Source organism: Empidonax traillii, unplaced genomic scaffold (assembly GCF_003031625.1).
Source record: "Empidonax traillii isolate 1590-97213 ecotype Southwest subspecies unplaced genomic scaffold, ASM303162v1 scaffold108:size1079785, whole genome shotgun sequence".
NCBI lineage: Eukaryota > Metazoa > Chordata > Aves > Passeriformes > Tyrannidae > Empidonax > Empidonax traillii.
The window spans coordinates 362,922-384,872 of record NW_020955301.1 but is presented as its reverse complement, the minus strand read 5'-3'; the positions used below and the strand labels follow the sequence as shown (position 1 = coordinate 384,872).

Sequence of the window (21,951 nt, the reverse complement as noted above, 5' to 3'; positions counted from 1 at the left end):
TGGGACTCTGCCCTTTAGAGATGATTTAAAAAAAAACTTGGTTGCCTCTACCAAGTCCTTCATGAACCACAATTTCTAGGTATAGTTTTTTTTTTTTTTTATGGAATAGGCTGCTTCCCTTGTTTCCACCCACTGAAATTACTACCTGCTATTGATGATTACATCACATTCACTTTGTGGGTGGAAGCCTGGAAACTGAAAAGCTGGTAAACATCTCATTTCACATAGCTGGGAAATGAGATATGGATCCCCAAGTGTTAACTACAGTTTTACACACCATACATGTAATCCCCACCATACATCAAGAGATGCTTATAAATAATGCAGCTACACTCAAAAGTAACCTACAGGCTTACCAACAGAAGTGCTTAAAAAAAAACAATTGCACATCACTTCCTATGAAGTCAGATGACGTTTAGGAAAACTACAAAAAGATAATACTTCTATTAGGAAAGGCTGAAGTGGTCACTAACTACTCGGAACACTACTCTGATTCATTAGCTGCTCTCATCAAATTAAAATCTGGGGCAAAGCCTTCCCTCCACCCATCAGGAATTTGAACAGTCCATTTCTATGATTATTCCAGGTACCTAGTATATTCTACGTGTGGTATAATCCAGTACCAGGCTAGCAGCTCCAAGAAGAGCAGGATCTGCTAGATTTGAGACCACCACATCCACCGTTTTAACAGAGGACAAAGCCTGTCGATTTATCACGTCTTTGACAGCATTAACATAGTGGTTAGCTAGAACTCCAGAAAGGATCACAAGAGAGGGGTTCACAGTGTGTAGAATGTTCACCACTCCGAGGCCTAATGCAGTCCCAGCTGAAAAGATAAAGTAAAAAGAAATTAAGTATAATACTCAAAGCAGTTCTGGCATCAGTAGTTGAAATAGGTCTGGTAGCAGTAAATAACACTGTCAGGAAAGTGTTCTGTTCAATAGGGCAGAATTTTATGTTATCAGACAGTATCAGTTTGCCATTAATTTTTATTTTCCAAAGTAAAAAGAAAAAAAAAAAAGGGCCAGTTTTTTTTTTTTTTTTTTTGCACAATAATGCATTAATCAATGATATGGATGTGAAATACAGAATGATACATTAATCGTGCTCATAAGCAAAGCAAAACCAGGAAAGCCTTACTTTCTACCATCTTAATTCTTATCAGCTACATGTGAGGGAGAGGAGTCTGTTTCAAGCTAATAAAACACTAAAATACCTTGTGTAAAGCAATACATAAATTGTCTTTGCTAGCTAAGACTACCCATTCACTTGCCTACAATTTATGTCCCCAAATCTTCCAATATGAGAATGTCGACGCTTTACTTTTTTTTAAACTGATCTTTGCAGAAGCTTTTAATGTTGTTTATTGGAACAGATACCTTGAATGTACACTTCTGCTGACATTTCCTCCAGCATTTATACTTGAAATTTCTTTACCATTAGTAATTTTAATATAGGACGTTCTTCAATGTGTAGGGTGTGTCTGTGGTGTTGCAGAGCACTACTACTTCTGTATCCCCAAAAATATAATCATGGGAGTGTTCCACCCTTTGGGCTATGTTCTTACCTGTTCTGAGAATGCTCTCTGCTTTGGCATTCCCAAGCTTAGCTGCTTGAATAAGATGTGCAGCGCTAACTGTCTCCTCCTTCTTCATTGACATTCCTTCTACTAAAAGCAGATCATCTGAAAAGGAGGAGAGAAAGCCAAGAGCAAAACATGGTGATGTGGCAAGTCAAGAAAGAGACGGTGAAAAACCAGGCAATTCAAGTCTTTACATCTCTTTTACTTGCATAATGAATCCTAAACAATCTGCACAACCCTGAGTTTAGCCAAAGTAATCATACCCATATTATTCAGGGAACTACTTGCAGAAGCAGGGAATCAAACTCAAACAGTTATAGTGTGGTAATTCACTAGTCTTGTCAGGCCCAGAAGTTAATAAAATACAAATGTTCTCAAATATTTAAGACTGAGAAGCTGTTGCTGAAAGACAATCACTGTGAAACCAAACATCACAGAATGTCTCTCCGATTACCTTACAGAGTGGTTAAGAAGGAGAGTCTAAACTCTACTCTGTGCTTCTGGTAGTTTTGAGACCAGTGGTTCCAGATGTTCTTGGCCACCGAAAAATACTGCTATGCAGGTTACCAGTGCACCTACTCTTGTTTCCTCAGAAAAAGAGGGCAGGTCTACCTTTAAAAAACTTCTTCCTACCCTGCATTTCAAAAGTAAAGTGAACAGATACCATCGTGCAGTTTCTTGGCTTCTCTCTGTAATGCTATTCCTGAGGCATATGCTTCGATACATCCTTGGCTACCACACAGGCACTCTGGTCCATCCAAAGATACGACAATATGCCCAAGCTCAGCGGCACAGAAAGAACTGCCATGGATCAGTTCATGCTGATGAACGATTCCACCTCCGATTCCTGCAAAGGCATGGAAACTTACATAGTTAGAAAAAGCACAAACACCTGCCCTGCCCCACAGCAGTTTTTAGAGGCCCCAGTTCTGCAGGACACTGGTATTACCTTATTCTAATACAGACAAGATAAAATAATTTGCATCAGTGATGATCTACACTGGTTATTAAAAGAATTCCACTTGACATGCCTAATAAAAGCGAGCTCACAGTTCCCTCCTATTCATATATGTATCAAAATTATATATAATGCTTACCTTTTCTTGAAAAGCCTATGGATGGTACTGAACTATGACAGATCTTCTAAGCTTGTGAGTCATGCTCTTTACGCAGAAAACTATCAAGTGGCCTTAAAATTTTGCACTTCAGAAAAGAAGTAATTTTAATCCTGTACTGAGGCAGTTAAACCTGTGTGCTAAAGAGCCAGGACACTAAAATCTGCAGGCCTCTGCTGCCCTTTCTCAAACTGTGTGTGTAGATTGATCAGGTAGGTATTACTGCCACCATCTGCTTAACAAATGAGAAAAGTTACCCCACATTTGCATCTGAGATACACTAAGCATCATCTCTCATACTTAGTTGCTTATATTCTAGATTTCCTGATCTGAGTTGTATTTCTGGAAGAGAATTAAGCTATAAAGCTGAAAAAATGCAAAGTTATTCCAGGTGAAGTTGCCTAGATTTTCCTTCCTTGCCTGCATAGCTTTATCAGGCAGGACTTCTTTTATCAAGAAGCTTAAACTATGGAATAGGTTTTATTTGCCTGAATAAAAAGTACCCTAAAAGACACAAATAAGAGTAGCAAAAGGATTTTTGGTTTAAGAACCTAAAATATTAGGGTTTCCTAGGCACAGTGGTAGTGTTTACACTTTTAAGATCAGCTGAGCTTCTAAGTGATGGTGCTGGACTTTGGGTTTCACTGAACTATAACACACTCACCTGTACCGGTAATGAGTGTTACAAAATTTTCTACTCCTTTTCCATGACCAAATTTCCTCTCTGCTAGAGCAGCACAGTTTCCATCATTGTCCACCCAGACTGGCAGGTGCAGAGCATCAGATATGGGAGTTCTGAGATCCACGGAGCTCCACTCCTGAATGAGTTTCGTAGAGTGAAGCACAATTCCTTCTCGGGGGTTTACACGTCCACCTGTGGAAATACCTAAGTCCCAGAAACACATAGTTGTGTTTCTTGTTAGTCATGTATGAAAGATATAATAGCACACTGCACAAAATAAATTACTCAAATCCTGAAACATTACTAATGTCCTGAAGTCTGCTGTAACTCTTAAGGTTTAGAATGACTGAAAACAATCACTGGACTTAGAGTAGTGATTTCTACTTAAAAACACAATGTTTTTGTGAAGAATCAAATCTGTTCAGAGGTTTGTCTACTGAACAAAATTAATAACCAGTAACAGGCGCTATTAGCCAAATTAGTTTTCCCTAATTAGAGAGGCTTCCAAAGCTGATAGACTCTCTTGTGACCTTTGAAAGTAGGGCACTGTTATGGAGGTATTTAGCTCTAGACAATGATGTTTGAACATTTTATTGTAGTGCTGCTCCTCTGTAGATGGTTCCAGGGTTAACGTTATAATGGAAAGCAGCCACAAAACTTCTAAGACAAGCAGCTGAATCGAACATTAAAGCTGTAAGAAAGATCTAATTTAAAGGTCTAACGTTTCTTCTTATGGCTTTGTGTTCAGAACGTTGTTTTTAAAGAATACAGCATCTTCAGATTAACTTTTCTTGCGTGATTCAAGTAAGTTTTGGTCTGGAACAAACCACTTTTCTCACAGGGTATTTCTCAGTTAAAATGAAGATTCTATGTTCTCCTTAAAAATCCAGGACACATTAATCAAGACCTTAATAAATAAGTGTAACATGTAAGGCCAAACCTCACAGCCACCATTACGTTGAAGAAGACCTGTCTGGTATAAAACAGCTTAATGTGGAACTCTACTGCAAGTGCAAGCAAACTGGAAGTCAGCAAAAAGGCTGCTTTTGCCTCTCTTAGCTGCAAATTTATTCCTAATATTCTATCCATTTTAGTCTGCCCTAGCATGACTGAGGACTCTGCTGCACAGTTGATCCAAGCCCTGATGAAAGGCTGACAGATGGTAGGAGAAACTCGACTCAGCTGCAGTTGTTTCAAGAGCTGTTTTGATATACATCTGATTCACAATTCCAAGACAGCAGGGAGCTTCAAAATCCATAAAATCTATGTACCTCACATTTTGGATATAGTTTACTATAACTTAGCTGATTGTTTTCATGACTGTTACAAACTGGAGAAACCTCGGTCTTTATAGTCAGCTTCTCATTTCCACAGTCATTTTAAAAAGCTTGTTTAACATAATTTATGATTTAAGAGATTAAAGTACGAGAGATCTATTTTAGAAAGACGTTTCAAATTAAAGAGTAGTGATTTAATTTCATGTTGAAAAGATAAAGTTAGTATTTGTTAACTTACCTACTCCCAAAATTCTGCAGTTTACATTTACTGCTTCTGATGCAGCCTCTACACACATCTTTAGAATTAATTCCAGTCTGTCTTCATAGGTTTTAGGGTTCAGCTGGGTATACTTCTTAACTATTTCACCCTAGAAATTAAAAACAACAAAAGAAATGTTGTTTTCTAGAGAGATGTACTTCATGATGAAATGTCTCTTTAATTTAAATTACAGGTCAATTTGAAAATATAGAGCTATAACTTATCTCTTAAAAAAAAAAACCCAAAACAGATGCTATGCTTTAGATTTCAGGACTACAGGCAAGATACTTGACAGCTCTGGGGGCCAAGTTTACACGATAAGGCATGACATTCCACTCCTGTAATCAACCTCCCCTGTCTGAAATTAAATACACATTTTAAGGAACACAAAGCTTGTATAAGGAAATATCACCAGAGCTAGCTACTGGAACTGTTGTTGGGCATAAACTGTGATACAGCAACCCCCTTAAACTCAACACTAAAGTGTTAAAAAATAAAAAGAGTAGCAATTCCTAAAAAGGAGAGAAAAAACATAGTGCATTACAAATAAAATATTTCCACTTTGACTACATAAAAGGTTTATGTGGTGTCACAGACACTCCTATTTTACCAGGAAAAGTCAGACAGAGAGAAATGCTAAAAATTTCAAGGCAAAATTTACAATTCTTTCATAAATAACTTTCCTTCTAAGCAATCATACTTCTGAGTCACTTGTAGTAGTTCTGGAGTACCACCTACTGTGATATGTCATAGAATGACAGAACAGTTTTGGGTTGGAAGGGGCCTCAAAGCTCATCTAGCTCCGAGCCCCATGCCGTGGGCAGGGACACCTTCTACCAGACCAGGTTGCTCAAAGCCCCATCCAAACCTGGCCTTGGACACTCCCAGGAACAGGGCATCCACAGCGCTCCTGGAACAGCTGTGCCAGTGCCTCACCACTCTCACAGTGAGTGATTTTTTCCTAATATCTAATCTAAACCCACTCTCCTTCAGTTTAAAGCCATTACCCCTTGTCCTGTCAGTACATGCCCTCGTAGATACATCGGACAGGGTGGGGAGGATCCAGGAGGAAAGGATTATTTTTAACCCTAGGAGTCGTGCAGTGGTAATAAAAGTATTCATTATGCATGCCTATAAGAAACTAATCTCAATGCAATGTTCATCTTGCAGGATTAAGCCAGGGATCTGCAGAAGGTACACTGCTTAATCATGTCACCCTCCCCGTTATATCCCCTGTACAAGGTATCTGAGTGAACTGCACTAAATTAACGCAGCTAAGCAAAGAGGAGTAACAAACATGGCTGAGTTACTGTTGCCGAAAGAACTGTCAATGGATTTGAGTATTAGATGCCACCCTCTCAGCATCACATGAGCAAGAGATTTTGGGGATTTTGTATGCTTAGTTTCCTCTTCACTTTCAGTTTGGAAGAGGAGGGAAATCAGAGGAAGTTGCTTTGGAAGACAAGGCTGCAGCAAACATTATTAGAAGACACAACAGCTTTTAAAAGGTTATTTGTGAGAATTAGCTCTCAGATTCTGCCATTTGCTGTTGAATGTCTACATGTGTTACGTAAACTTTGACAGTCTGATCCCTTTCCCTCTGATTTGCTAGCATTTCAGCTTTCATAAATGCCACCTCAAACCACACTCTGCAAAGTGGACAGAATTTTTTAAAATTAATTTTCTTCCAGGCTGTGTTGACAGAAAATGTGTCAATTTTACTTCTAAAAGAATGACACTTTTAAAAGTTGTCTTTAAGACCCTGAAGACCTGTCAGACGTCTTTTAAGTGAATGCGAAAATCCTGGACTGTATCGGGGCACTTTATATAACCCTTCATCTTTCTGCAGGCATTTTACTTTGCCCTCTGGGTAACTACATCCAAGCGATGTAGTCATCTGGAAGTATGTAGTGTAATGGTAGGACTAACTGTCCAATACTGCTGAGAATAAAAGCTTAAGACTTCTCGTCATGAATTTTATTCACATCTGTGAAGGGCTGCAGAGTTCAGTAAATTACTTTGCTTGTCCCTGCTCAAAATGGTTCTGTGTATCCATTACGTGGCTGTGTAAGGCAGTGGGGAAGTAAAAATTACACATCTGAAAGTTGTCCTGTTCTTCAATGGCTGTAGTCCATCCACAGAGAGAAGGCAGCTATGACCTCGCATCAGCAAACAGGCTTTGCTGGTTTAACATCAGTCTTAGAAGAGCAAACCAGAAGACAAATTGCATGAAGACTGCATGAGAGGGGCAACAAATGAGGAGGAAAAAAAATATCTTCTTTATCCCTCAACAATGGAAGTCAGTAGGCCTACTTTGTTTTGGAGCTCTTTTGCATCATAAGCCCATATCCTCACTGAGGGAACAGAACAGCAAAGCCCAGTGGAGTTTGAAGAATATCTAGAAACACAAAATTTACCTTCATACTGACAATTGCTACTCGGAGGTTTGTTCCACCTAGATCCACAGCCAGAGCACTCTGTGTCTCTAGAATATGGTCAATATCTTGAGAGATATTATCTTTGACAGGAGGAAAACAGAATTTCTTTTGCAATGGTTCTTTGAGGTCAATGGATTTAAGGAACTTCAAGATCCTTGGAACAGCATTACCATCTCCATATATTTTTGAGCTGTAATATATATATAAAAAAATCCATGTTATTGGAAGTAACATTGCAATCTGTAAAATTCTTTACATGACAGAAGACTAACACTGCGTCATTACAAAATTATGCTCTGGCTACTGTGACAATACTGCAGCTCACACTACTCAAATATGCCACAAGATATGGTATAGAGTGATACTGAAGATCACACAATAGATTGTGCAAGTCTGGCACTAGCTCCATTTTGGAATACGAAACCGGAACGTAGAAAACTGGAAGTTAATGATGCCAAAAAACCCTGTAAAAATATGAGTTGATGAAGGAACCCGCATCATAAAGCAAAATTACAACATAAAAATTACAGACAGTTTATGTATGTGCTGCAGGCCCAAAACAAGATGTACTTATCACACAGATAACAACTACATAGTAATAAACCGTACATTCATGTCAGCTTTCAACATGTACATCTGTTTCTAAAATATCATCATACATGCTATCAGACATTTGGTATTACAGAATTAAGCTCTGCTGCTCTATTTAGATTCTTAAGAAATATACTTTTGATTCTTGTCCTTAGTTGGACAAGAAGTTGTAAACTCCTGAAGTTTACAAGAATTTATACACTTAAAAATGAGGATCCATACTGTAGGGCTGAAGGGTAAGGAAAAGCATACTGCTTTAATTCTGCAGCTTCCCTGGAAGCCTGCAGTCAAGATTCTCTACCATGCCTGAGGTCAATTCGGCTATGAAGTACTGTGTCACAGCATCAAAGAACATTAAAGGTGGAAAGGGATCTATGGAGATCATCTAGGCCAACCCCCACGCCAAGGCTGGGGGATGTGTTACCTACCTAGAGCAGGTAACACATCTAGGTGGGATTTTAATGTCTCCAGAGAGGGAGACCCCATGAATTAGCCTGTTCCAGTGCTCTGCCACCCTCCATGTAAAGAAGTTCTTCCTCATGTTGAGGTGACACTTAAGTTTTGTTTTATGGCCTTTGCACCTTGTCCTGTTGCTGGGCACCACCAGAAAGTCTGGCACCATCCTCTTGACACCCACCTTTGAGGTATTTATATGTATTGATGAGATCCCCTCTCAGGCTTCTGTTCTTTAGACAGGCCCAGGTCCCACAGTCACTCCTCATAAGAGAGATTCTCCAGTCCCTATTCATCTTTGTGGACCTCTGCTGGAACCTCTCCAGTAGCTCCTTGTCTTTCTTGAACTGAGGAGCAGTGGACAGAGCACTCCAGATGTGACCTTACTTGGGTAGAGGGGGAGGATCATCTCCCTTGACCTGCTGGACATACTCTTTCCAGTGCACCCCAGCATCCCACTGGCCCTCTTGGCTGCAAGGGCACACTGCCAGCTCATGGTCACCTTGTCATCCACTACGACTCCCACGTCCTCCTCAGCAGAGCTGCTCTCTAGTAGGTCTTACCCCAACCTGTCCCAGTACTTGGGGTTATTCCTCCCCAGGTGTAGAAACTACACTTGCCCTTGCTGAACCTCATTAGGTTTCTCCTCACCCAACTCTCCAGCCCATCATGGTCCCACTGAATGGCAGCACAGCCTTCAGGTGTTTCAGCCACTCTCCCAGTTTCATCTCATCAGCAACCTTGCTGAGGGTACAGTCCACCCCTACACTGATACACAAGTTGAGTAAGACTGAAGCCAATACTGATTCCTGGGAAACACCACTGACTACAGGCCTCCAACTGCATTCTGCTCCACTGATCACGACCCTCTGAGCTCTGCCATTCAGCCAGCTCTTGATCCACCTCACTGTCCTCTAACACACATTTCATACGCTTACCTATAATAGCTGTCAAAAGCCTTGCTGAAGTTGAGGTAGACAACATCCACTGCTCTCCCCTCATCCATGTCCTCATAAAGGCTATCAGATTGGTCAAGCCTAATTCCCCTTTGGTAAATCCATGCTGACTGCTCCCAGTGACCTCCTTTTTTTTCTACATCCATGACAACATTCCAGTCACGAGCTATCCCACCACGTCTCAGGAACTGCAATAGGATCATGGCCTATGACCCCACACAGATTTGCAGTTCTTGTTTATTGTCCGTGCTGCACTTGTATACATGCATTTGTATACAGGCACTTCATGGAAGATCAGGCACTGATCAGGCAACGGGGTTTGCTTGAAGGGGTGTAAGAGGATTCACCATTGCCATAAGCACTCTTCATGTGTTTAGCCCCATGATTCTTATTATATACACTGCTTGGTTTGACCTACTCCCCAGGAGGAAACAATGGCACAAGCCTTGCCACTTTGGACCCCATCTCTGAGTCCTTCAGTTTAAAGCCCATTTCACCAATGGTCTTCCTTGATCCTGCTCATTTTCTGGCTTGTGGCATCATCTGTACCCACATTAAAAAGTGTCCTTGAAGCACAAGTCAGACGTAGGCACACGGGATGTTCTCCTCCCACGCTGCTCCTGTGGAACAAGCTCTCTTAATCACGCTAAGTTAACATATGAAGTTTGTCCTCCTGACTTTCTGCTGGATGTTAAATTACCAGTTATATCAAAACGTCACGAGAAACACTTTGCTCTACAAATATGAATCTGCATACCAGACATTGCGCTGTGATTCAGAAACAAAATATAATTTGTAACCTCAGATTAGCGCGTTAAAATCACTCCAATCAAATACAGTGAACCACCTCAGGGCTAAATGCTTTTAACTCCCCTGCTTTAACATCCCCTCAGATGAATTAAGACAGTTGTACTCACCATGGATATTGCTTACCAAACTGAAGCTGTAGAGCATGCAGAATCTTATCCTGTGTATCAGCATCACGAACGTGAAGAACATTTTCACCTAGATGACAAAAGTCAACAAAATAGGACTGATCAGCTCCTCAAATTACATCAGAGTGTAAGAACTGCTTTAGAAATGAAAAAAGTAATTATCTTTCTTTCCTCTGACCAACACCAGATTAACACTGCTCTGTACCAATTATGTGCCTCCCCTTGCTCCCAATAAAGCAATGGTGACACCTGTGATACAATGTCCTGCATTACAAAACACTAGCAAGTGGAGTATGTGTCTTCCAGAGAACTCTATCATTAAAAAGGCACATATGGAAACAGGATAAATGGCTATTTGTGTCTTGTCTGTACACCTGAAATCTCACAATACAACTACTTCCTGAACTGGTGAAGAGTACTTGGGAAAGTAAAGAAACCCCTCAGAACCAGAAGGAAATCAGTCAAGGAAACATGTACCTGTTTCTCTTCCTGTCTGACGCGTCCCCAGGTTAATGACAGGTGTACCAAACGCTCCCACCTCTCTGACACCACAACTGCTGTTACCAATCATACAACCAGCATGAGCGACCAGCTGAATGAACTGGTCAAATGGGACATGCTTTACTGCCCGAAAATTGGGATGATGTTCAATCCCCTTCTTCCTCATCACGCGAACCATCTCTTTGCTTCCTGCAGAAAAACAAGGTAGAATGAATCATTCAAGTTCTACTTCTAAAATGGAAGTCCAGACACATAAAGGAGCAGTGGCTAGCCATTCACTCAGTTTCCAGCCCTGAGTAAATTTTTTGTTCTCTTTTTATTCTTACAGTGTAAGTTGCACAGCTAGGCACATGAGCCCACATTTGACCCAAAAATCCACTACAAAAGCCTCTTCATAGTTTGAAGTTAATTTAAGAGGCACTAATACTGCTCCTACGTGGCACATGGTTTCACTTCATTTTCCTTCCCACACCGAAAAGCTGAAATGTCCTCCAGCAACGTGGACAAGCAGCTGCAGCAGCTGCACACATGATGCTGACACCAGCCAGCTACTTCCATCTGGCTAGAGTGTCTAGGATAAAAACACCCTTTTCTGTGTCCCTCTGTCATGAAAGCATTCTACTCACCTGCATCCACATTAGGGAATAGAACAAGTGTTCTCTTGTTGAAGGAGATGAGTGCATCTAGTGTCAGCTCAAACATCTTTATGGAATGTTTAATGTCTGTGGTCACAGGATGCTGCAGAGCAACTATATAATCTCTGGTTTTGACATCTTCACCTGTCCAAATGGAGGCAAAGAAAACATTTTTTTTTAATTGGAATAGAATACCAAGAGGAAGGAAGGTCATACTTTTAAAAATACTGATGTGAAGCCCTGAAGAGTGAAGGCACTGAATGAGGTATCTAACACTTAAGTATCAATGCTACAATAAAACTCAAGGGAGTTACAGGGTGATCTACCCTGTTATTTGCCTCTCTAAGCAATATCTATCACATAACTTTATAGAGACCACTACCTAAACCTCAACAAACTGCTAACTTGCAAGCCTACTTCTAAAGCTTAGCAAGACTATACCAGGATCAAGGAATTGTTCTCACAGCAGTGTAAATCTGGAATAAATCCCGAAGCTGCTCTGGTTTTCTGTCAAATGGCCATCCTCAAGCAAAACTTCATTTCTGTTTCTTTAAAACAGTCATAGTTGTTTTAGTACACTTGACAGAAATTGATCTGCAAAACATACTGATCAAAAAAGACTCTGGCTTCCAACTACACAGGTTAGTATGCCCTATAGGAGGCTGCTTTGTTACAGATGAAAAGAAAACACAACCCCCCATTGTTTACAGGATTTGTAAGTCAATGAATATGAAACACCAAAAGCCTTTGGTGCATGTTGCCTTGTCACAGAGCATTTCTCAAAAAAAAGTTCGTAATATAAATTCTGTTTGATTTTTTTTAATAGTAGGCCTGAGCAGCTTTGATTCTATCTAAACACATCCTTTACACCAAAGTAGCTGTCTTTAAATTGTTCAGCTCAGAGAAATTACCCATTTAAGGAGTTACTTTTTTTGACTTGGCAAAAGGACCAGAGGTGTTCATTAGGACAGGTTTGGAGCTTTTCAGCTATACAAGGTAGATTACAGAACAAAAGAAAAACAAAATATAGAAAGAAAGAAATACCAGGTACTATTATAAAACATATTAGTTTTTTGGACTGCTAACCTAGTTACTGAGTCTGTCTAGTGTTTAAAGTCACAGGAAAAACATAAAAAGCACAATGCTTACCTAGCCACACGCGTATAATACTCATGTAGTCCTTGTTTTTGGCAGAGAGAAGTTTGTCATACGAGGGACAGCCCGCCAAGAGGATGCGGTCGTGGTCCTCACACATGGCTATCAGGTGCTGCTCTGCACTCCTTGTGCAGCACACGTGGTAATGGGCCAGCTTGGTTATGGCATGCCTGATGGAGTCATCGATGGTCCCACTGACCTCCCCACCCTCGATGTGGAGGATGCGGATGTTCATCAGGGCTGCAGACGTGGCCAGGGCCAAAGCGTCGAACCTGTCCCCGTGAACTATCATTATGTCAGGTTTCAGGCGGTTGAGGACATCTGGCAACTTGACCAGTGCAAGGCCCACTGACTCCACCATAGCTGCCTCATCCTCCCCTCTCACAATGGTGTGCAACCTCGTGTGAATATCGAAGTCATCTTGTTCAATCATGCGATAGGTATTGCTGAAGGTAAGAGAAAAAGGGCGAGAGTAAACACAGCCTGGTTTCACAGCAACACAGCCTGACAAAATAAATGCAAACTGGAACAGCGTCACTGGGGTTTGAAAAAAGGCTTGCTTATCACATCTCCTTCACTAAGAAAAATCAGGTTTTAAGACTTTTAACACAATTATTCTCATCCATGTGAAGATCCTCCCTCATATTCCAAGGATCAAGTTTTTCTGACACCTTTAATGAGCAGCTTGGCTGAACATGTTCTGGAAATCCTCAAAAATCAAACTCTTTGTTCACGTGTTTGCAGAGCCTTTCAAAGAACAGATGTGGCCCAATTTCCTTTCAGAAAAGGTATGTTTATCGACTTCACTGGAAATTGTATAAATACAACAGAGATGATGCAAAGCTGAGGCTTGTATGCTCAAGGAAAAAACATCCTGCAGCTAGGATATATTATTCACATTCTGTATTTGAGCTGTATCAAAGACTTCTGCATTCACAGACTTGAGCAACCTCTGCACAAAGCCTTAAAATCAAAGGTAACAGGCTTTCACACCAAAGAAAAAAAACTCTTCCACACATACTACCAGCTTTAGTCCAGAAAAAGAAAGTTAAAGCATTCCTTGAACACTGAGAATTATTATTGTTACAGTTATGTATGTGAAATAGAAGAGATCACAAATCTGTATAAAATTACCTGTTTACAACATACACTAAAACTGAGCTTAGTCTGCACACTTACCGGAATTCCTGTCTGGACTGTGAGAGAAAAAACACAGAAGTTTTCCCATTTTGTTTTCAATCCATCTGATACTCACTGTCTTATTCAAAGGATTACATTTTAAAACTGATTTAAACTGGATTAAATTTTCATTATATCTAATCTTCTACTCATAATCTGTAAATTAGTATCTCACAATCTGCAAGCTGAGCTGAGACAGCAAAGCCCATAAAAGTGCTCTAACTCAGGTAAGGAAGTGATCCTCATTCTGCATTAACTAAAGGAAACCCTACCCATTTATCTATTTGATTCTGCTCACTGCTGTAACACACAGGATATATTGCCTACAAGTAACTTGTCAAGCAATTTGTATTTCTTTTTTTTTCTTTTTTTTTTTTTTAAAGGCAAATCCTTTTGGTTTTACTGAGTGAAGTGGATCAGATTTTTATAGCATAAACTGCATAATATTTCCAACTCCACTTACAAATACCCTCCATATACCTGCCCTTTTCCCTATTATCTCAAAAAAACATTCTTTTATATCAAAAAAACCTTTCTTTTCTTTGCTTCTATATTCTTTGCCTTTTGAAAAGGCAAAATCTAGGGAAAAAAAATGTGCATTTCTGGTGGTTTTGTCTCTTTTCCTATCCTCCACACATTTCAATAAAAACATTTCACAGGGTCACTGTCATTTGACTTCTGCTGCTGTTGACTGTCCTACTCACATCCCTACAACACATATCCCTAGGATTCCCCAGATTAAGGATTGCAGGGCTAGGCCCTGAAGAAAAACCCAAGCAATACCTGGGTTTTAGGATACTTATCACAAAGCAACTAACAGCAACATCATTTGTCAGGTCAAAATCTCTATTGATTGCTTTGGGCACTACAAACCATTCATAACAAAAACAACTGTTAAACACCTTGGAGCTGGGAAGGAAATATTTCATATTATTTTGCCCAAGTCTTGTAGACAGCAAAGGATTGTGGACTACAGAAAAATCAGGGCAATGTTTCTCCTCTTTAGCAAATGAAATGGGATTAGTGTATTACTCTATTTCTCCAATCAGAGAGGATGCAATACAACAAGCTAAGCTGTCAAGAAGTTTGACTGGTTTTTTTCTTGCCTGTTTTTTTTTTTTGAATCAGGTTAGTTTTGCGATCTTGAATTCACCTTGCCATGTTATTGGATGGAAACAGTGCCGAGGACAAAGCAAGGAACCGAGCACTATAATGCGCAGAAAGAGAACTGTCACCAGTGGAACTCTGTCTTAGCAGTTTGAGATAATATAACTTCCTCTCATCCTAACTTACAAAATGCTAAAATTTCTCATTGGAAAGACCAAAAAGTGTCTTTGGTTGAAGGCATGCTTATAAATTTCCAGAAGTTCAGAAACGCTGATGTGCTGCAGACTTTAAGCTGAAGTCTGATTTTGTCTTGCAAAGTGTTTTCCTATCTCTTCCACTTACTGAGCCCCGTCTGGCAAATGCAGCCTGAGGAAAACCAACCACAATCCCAGCAAGAATATGCATGCCATTCCTTCTACCCTTTCAGCTAGGATGTGGGAGATCCCTTCCAAAGGAAGGAATTTAGACCAAGACATTTCATTCTCCCAAGGAGGTGATCTGACTGCTTACTGATAAAGTGTTATGGAGGGGGACCCTAATCTTCCCTGCCTGACCATACCTAATACATCTGTCAGTTGTTCATCCTGTCAGAAAGAGACAACCACCCTTTCCTACCTCCACAGTCCTGGGAGAGGGAATTAAGTGTTCCCCTGGGATATGGAATACGTACTTTGTCCAGTAACTGTGCAAAGCATGCAAAATAACTATGAGCTGCAACTCAACAAAATGACTCAGGAGTATCTTTTCTCTGTGAAAACTGAAGAGCTGTAGCACATTTTCATTCGATATATCACCAGATTCTTAGGGAAAAATGAAAGAATTGAGTTTCTCACTTCATACAGTCTGTGATCCTGCAGAAGACTTCAATTATAGCATTTAGAGAAAACTTTCCAAAATTCCAAGACTGGTTGAAAAAAAATCACAGAAATATGCAATCTCAGAAGGAGCTGCAAAATAAAATGGACTCTGAAAAGAAATTTTAGAACTAACAATGCCAAGATTTTTTTTTACCTAACATTCACGGTATAATTGTTAATGCCCCAGGAACAGACTGGTAGAAAGATAAAAATTCACCTTACCCATAATCATCAATCAGGTGGGAACCAAGCACTACGACATCAAGCTCAAAAAACTGTGGTTCTGCCTTAATACCAAACATAATGGGAGCTAATTTTGAATAATCCGCACGGTTGCAAGTAGCAACACAAACACGAAGTTTGTGGTTGTTTCCATTCTTCTCCATGACTTCCTTCTGTTTCTGTTTTGAAAGATTCTTGAAGTACACTTCCTGGTATAACAGAGAAAGAAAAGTGTGGCATTAGTGTCATTTACTTGCAGGAAATGGCACACTTCATGAACAGTATACACACGTACAGTTCAGAACTGTGGACACATAGGAACAGACGTGGACACACTGATAACGGACAATTAATACCTTAAAATATGTATCATCAGAAAATTTTAGAAAATAACAGGCTGTGTTTTTTAGTTAAAACTCATTATCTCTATTTCTATAAATAATATATAAAAATTCTGTATAAATCGCATTTAAGTATTATGAAGTTCAGCTGTAATTAAACAGCAATTTTCCCTGTTCAGATGGAAACCTCTAAGCAGAAAAACTACTGTGCCTTAGTATGCAAGAAAAAAATCTCATATTCCAAAACCACAGAATGGAACAAACTGCTCAGATGCATCCACTGGGAGATTCCATGAATAAAAAAGTGAAAGTTTTTGACTGAGTTGGTTTTCATGTCTTTGTATTTTGGTCAGGTAAGGCAAGTTAAACATTGACTTCTAAACCCTTACAAACTGTTTTGTAGGCCAAAGTACATTAAGATATTCAATAATACAGCACTGGGTTACAATAAACCTGTTAAAAAAGGACATAGCAATATATATATATATATATATATATATATATATATATATATATATATATATATATATAAAAAATACATATATATATGATACCCCAAATAACCCCAAATTTCCTCTCCCTGCAAACAGAAATTACGAAGGTGTTAGGAAAAGTTTATCAGATCAAAAATTTATAAGGTGGTGGGATTTTTTTTCTTTTTTTTCTTTTGTTCTCCTTTCAAACATAACTGTATTTTAAGTTAGTTTCATCCTTTTGGTATGAAATCTAATGTTATGTCAGATTTTTACTCCACTTAAATGGCAAATAAACTTCCTCCAGATTAATGCACAAGGGTTGCTTATCTCTGACTCAGAGCAGTATCAGGTTTTGTCAGCTAGGGAAGCTCTTTCTGAGCAGTTGCTACACAAGCATGACAATACATACATGACAATACTAAAAGGAGCAATTTTTGTATTGTCATGTATGTATTGTCATTTCATACTCCTTTTAGACTACATTTAGATTTTTTTCAGTAAAGTTCTAAAAGAAAGGCTACTGTGAAATCTCACTCTTCAGAAACTTGTGAAATTCAGTGATTTTTCAAGATTTCCCTATTTTTAAGCCAGACTAGTTTAGGTTTTATCACCCACGATGAGAAACAATGCTTTGGTATAATAGTAATGTTAGGGTGATCAGAAAACTATGCCAGGTTGTCAAAGGTAAAAAATATTCCTAATCTCCACTTACAATCCATTATGGCTCTACAAAACTGCGACTGGTTGTCATGTTTTTTCTAGTTAAACTCCAAAAACGCTGATTCCTGAACAAGTGGTTTAAGCTGGCTTTCAGAATGAAACTGAGGTGACAAAAAAGCCAAAGATGACTCCCATGACTAAGCCCGTGAGAAATGGCATTTACTTCAACAAAGCAGCCATGGCTACTCCATACAACTTCAGCCAAACTGATACAGCCTGGAATTTCAGCTTCTGATGACTATGATGACTAATTAGGCTGAGTTCTATGGACTCTGCCATAGAGCAATAAATATTATTTGGTTTATGTCAAGCCCCTTCATTGGAATTTACATTTGAATGTTATGTCAACAGCAGTATGTTAATTACTGTTTTACCCTTCCAAAGGATCGGACAATAATCCTTCAGGAAACTTAATTATTTATTCATGCTGAAAATATCTGCAGCTACGTGCATATATGATAGCTGTTTTGATTTAATCTTGCCTTCTTTTAGTCCAACATGCTTGAAATATTTTAATGTATGAAAGAAATTCAGTAACTTGCGTTGAAAATGGAGGGAGAGTACCTTGTAGGATTTTAGATGCTGTATAAACGTGAGTCAGAGAGTGTGTTATCCTGTGTCACTGAAATCTCAAATCACATTAGCCAGACTCAGGTATAACAGAAGCACTGCTTTTCCTCATTTCTAAAACAACTTCTTCCTGAAGCTGGTTCTGAGCAGGACATCCTGTCATTATATATGTAAAAGCAGCCACTAATTCAAATAAAATCATGTTCAAGATGCGAAGGCCACTTCTGATACATTTATAAGCTTGTCTTTGAAACTGCATGAACAATATTAGCAAGCAAACCTCTCACAAGACCTTTCAAGTCAGTCACTGCTGCATACCTATTCTCTGCTGTATAAACTGAGAAGCTAAAGTAAAAGGGCACAGAATAAGGAAGGGACAAAGCAAAATGACCCAGAGTTTGCTTATTGCAAATTACCTGCCTGAGCTAGGACCATCATGTCCCCTCGGACAAAGCAGTTATCTTTTCATTTATGCAATGAAGGCTTTTAAGAAGCAGAAAAATTTCTGTCCTCCTTTATTTTCAAGCATTGCCTCAATTCTAGAACCCTTCACTCTAAAGCCAGAAAATACCATATCCTAAAACAGTAAGTCTGTTAAGTTGTAAAACAAAGTATATCTCACGTTGCACCACACCTACAGATCCAACAGAACTGAATCATGAGACCACACATCTTTCCAGCCACACAGATCACATTCAATTACAGTTGGTACTGGCTGCAATAATGGTCTCTTGAAATAATTTTGGAGGTAGATGTGGAGACACTTCAAATACATATGAATTGACTGGAATCAAAAGCAATTCCTGGTGTTTGTGCATTTCAAATTCTGCTAAATTACACTTTCAGGAAGCCCCAAAGTAGAATTATTTTTAGTACAGCCTTATAACTCTGTACCACAATAGTTCCAAAAAGCTGCCAAGCAAGCCATGCACTGCCCTTGGTGCAGCTTTTCTATTGCTGTTCCTTTTAAACACCTGGTTACCTGAAGAACCACAATATTTACCCTAGCAATAGGGAGGTAACAATGTAATGTAAGTGTTAACTCCATGTGGAAATTTACCACTAATTAAACCAGTCTACTGCTTTTCAGGTTAAGCTGGACGTTTTCTAAAGAAACATGTGATGCATTGCTACATCACAGTTCAACAACACATATAATTCTATTCTGGCTCTGACCTATTCTGAACATAATGCAAAAATTATTCTGTATTTTCAGAGAGCATTCTCTGTCAAAAAGTAATGACGAAATCCCTTCAGCCATTAATAGTAAATTCCTTCAGGAAGAGCTGAAATATCCTAGCTACATAATTTTGTTACCACTATAGTTTAGAATTTATTAACACCGTCTGCAGGCAAATCATCTATTTTTAGAACTGTTCACAAAAATTACTTGAAACAATTAATCATTACAGTTGCCTCTGAGTTTCCAGGTGTTTGATGATACACTGAATTTGATCCTCACAGCATTCTCTAGTCTGGGGAACTTTCTCTTCCAAGATCTACCTCTTCCATTTTGCAGGGACTAACAACCTTTAGCAGAAAGGAAATGAAATAAAACAGTGCTCCATGAAGGACTACTTGAAGTAATTAATCTCTATGCCTTTGGTTTACTGCTCTTCCATATCCCATCCTAAGGCTTTTAGGGTATTAGAGGTTCAAGGACTTTTTGAGATTGGGAAATTCTGGGCCAGACTTTAAAGCAACCAAGGGAGCTACTATTTCTGGTAGTAGTTTGAAGTGCATTAGATACACATTAATCAGTGTTTCATTAACAAATGACACCATGAGTATATTCTACATTTGCACCTCTGAAGTGATGTTTTTCGCTCTCACAGTCTCTACACTCTGCATATGCCAGTGTCTTTGGGGTCATTTCATCTTCCCACTTGCTTCGCTGTGTGGCAAGCAAACAGGATATTCTGCCTCAAACTCCTTGCACCAGCATTTGTATTCCCATCACCCTTCTTGGAGGCATCAGTTCTACACTGCCTGGGTGCACACACACCCCAGGCCTGCTCCTGCATCCCAGTGCAGGTGACTACACACCCTTCAGACACCCTCAAACACCTCTGCGTGGGTGGGAGAGCATTTACTGCCCTGTGCATGTGTCAGGGCAAGAAACCCTTCACGGATGGGATTGACCTCTTCACCGGGCCCCTTCCTGGTGTGAGGGATCACCCCCATGTGCTTCTCCAGCGTATCGATACGCTTGGAATCATAGAATATTCTGAGTTGGAAGAGACCCCCAAGGATCATCAAGTCCAACCCTTAGCCCTGCACCTCCAAGAGTCACACCATGTGCCTGAGAGCGCTGCCCAAACAACTCCTCGAACTCTGCCAGGCTTGGTGCCGTGACCACTTCCCCGTGGAGCCCGTTCCAGTGCCCAGCCACCCGTATGGACGAAGAACATTTTCCCAACATCCAACCTAAACCTCCACTGCCACAGCTTAAGGCCACTCCCTTGCTACCCACGTGCAGGATCTGCCCTGGAACTCCCTCCCTCCCGCATCCCTCGCAGCCTGGGCAAATCCACGCCCGACACCCCGGACACCGCCCGTGCGCACCCTCCCACGGCAGGGATTGCGGAATCCCGCACCCCTGGGACACGCACCTTCCCACCGCAGGGACTGTCCCGCACCCCTGGGACACGCACCTTCCCACGACAGGGATTGCGGAATCCCGCACCCCTGCGACACGCACATTCCCACCGCAGGGACTGCGGAATCCCGCACTCCTGCGACACGCACATTCCCACCGCAGGGACTGTCCCGCACCGCTGGGACACGCACCCGCCCCCCGCCACAGACCGGCCCCAGCCCCCCGCCCGCTCCCTGCCGCAGCCAGGCGCATGCGCTGCCGGCGGGGCACTTCCATCCCGCTCCCGATCCCGCTCCCGCCGCCCTGCCCCGCCGCTCCCTCCCGGCCCCCGCTCGCTCTCCGGCACGGCCCGCATCGGCTGCGCCGCCCCGGCCCCTCCGGGGTCTCGCAGAGTTCCCGCTTCCCGGTCACCTTTCCCCGCGCCGAGCCCGCAGGAAGACCCGCCTCGGCAGGAAGTGAGGAGCGGCTTCCCGCGGGCCGCGCCCCTCCCGCGGCGGGCCGGGGTCCGCTCGGCGGGGCCGGCCCCGCGTCCCCCTCTGCGGCCGGCTGGGCCTGCCGGGCGGGAGCCGCGGAGCTGCCCGTGGGGTCGCATGCGGGCTTGCCTGCAGAGAATCACAGAATCAATTGACCGCCGAGATCACCCAGTCCCAACCTGTGACTGAGCGGCGTCGTGTCAGATAGACCGTGGCACTGAGTCACACGTCCCGTCTTTCCTCACGGTGACTCCACTACCTCCCCAAGCAATCCATTTCAGTATCTAAACGCCCTTTTCTGTCAAGACACTCTTCCTAATGTGAAGAAATCCTTCCTAATGAGAAACCGTATCCCTCAGTCGGGACAGCCTCGTCTTGTCAGTTTATACACGGAATACCCCGCAATACACATCTGAGCAACCGAGTCAAAAACTGCTGGATGATCTCACAGCTTCAGTGGGGGCTGCTGTCATGTTAAGAGCTTTTAGGGTGAGGGCTGTCAGAACTGCGGGGATGCTGTAGGAGATGCACAGCGAGGACAGGCACAGCCCGCAGCACTGCATGGAAGAGCAAGGCAGGCTGGAGGTGCGGGCTGTGAGAATCATAGAATCATAGAATAGATTGGGTTGGAAAAGACCTCCAAGATCATCAAGTCCAACCCCTGATCCAACTCCAATTACTATATCATGGCACTAAGGGCCACATCCAATCTCTGCTTAAAAACCTCCAGGGATGGTGAATCCACCACCTCTCTGGGTAGGCTGTTCCAATGCTTGATTACCCTCTCTGTAAAGAATTTCTTCCTAACATCTAACCTAAACCTCCCCT

The 21,951-nt window shown here is 41.2% G+C and overlaps 1 protein-coding gene across 5 annotated transcripts in view; it reads right to left on the bottom strand.

The window, feature by feature from the left end:
* Nucleotides 1-424: 424 nt before the first annotated feature.
* The window catches only part of GNE (glucosamine (UDP-N-acetyl)-2-epimerase/N-acetylmannosamine kinase), a 32,677-nt gene continuing 11,150 nt past the window's right edge, over nucleotides 425-21,951 (bottom strand). Inside the window, exons 1-12 of one of the 5 annotated variants that reach the window (XM_027882607.1) lie at nucleotides 21,062-21,136; nucleotides 15,945-16,153; nucleotides 12,574-13,025; nucleotides 11,416-11,568; nucleotides 10,766-10,978; nucleotides 10,271-10,358; nucleotides 7,333-7,543; nucleotides 4,895-5,024; nucleotides 3,362-3,583; nucleotides 2,247-2,429; nucleotides 1,568-1,684; nucleotides 591-826 (exon numbers count right to left, since the gene is read on the bottom strand). In XM_027882607.1, the coding sequence (XP_027738408.1) occupies nucleotides 591-826; nucleotides 1,568-1,684; nucleotides 2,247-2,429; nucleotides 3,362-3,583; nucleotides 4,895-5,024; nucleotides 7,333-7,543; nucleotides 10,271-10,358; nucleotides 10,766-10,978; nucleotides 11,416-11,568; nucleotides 12,574-13,025; nucleotides 15,945-16,108 (2,169 nt within the window). In that variant the 5' untranslated portion in view covers nucleotides 16,109-16,153; nucleotides 21,062-21,136. Of the gene's footprint in view, nucleotides 827-1,567; nucleotides 1,685-2,246; nucleotides 2,430-3,361; nucleotides 3,584-4,894; nucleotides 5,025-7,332; nucleotides 7,544-10,270; nucleotides 10,359-10,765; nucleotides 10,979-11,415; nucleotides 11,569-12,573; nucleotides 13,026-15,944; nucleotides 16,154-18,023; nucleotides 18,196-18,467; nucleotides 19,871-21,061; nucleotides 21,137-21,951 lie in introns of those variants that run through there. The other 4 variants (XM_027882605.1, XM_027882609.1, XM_027882606.1 and 1 more) reach the window with 4 other exon arrangements.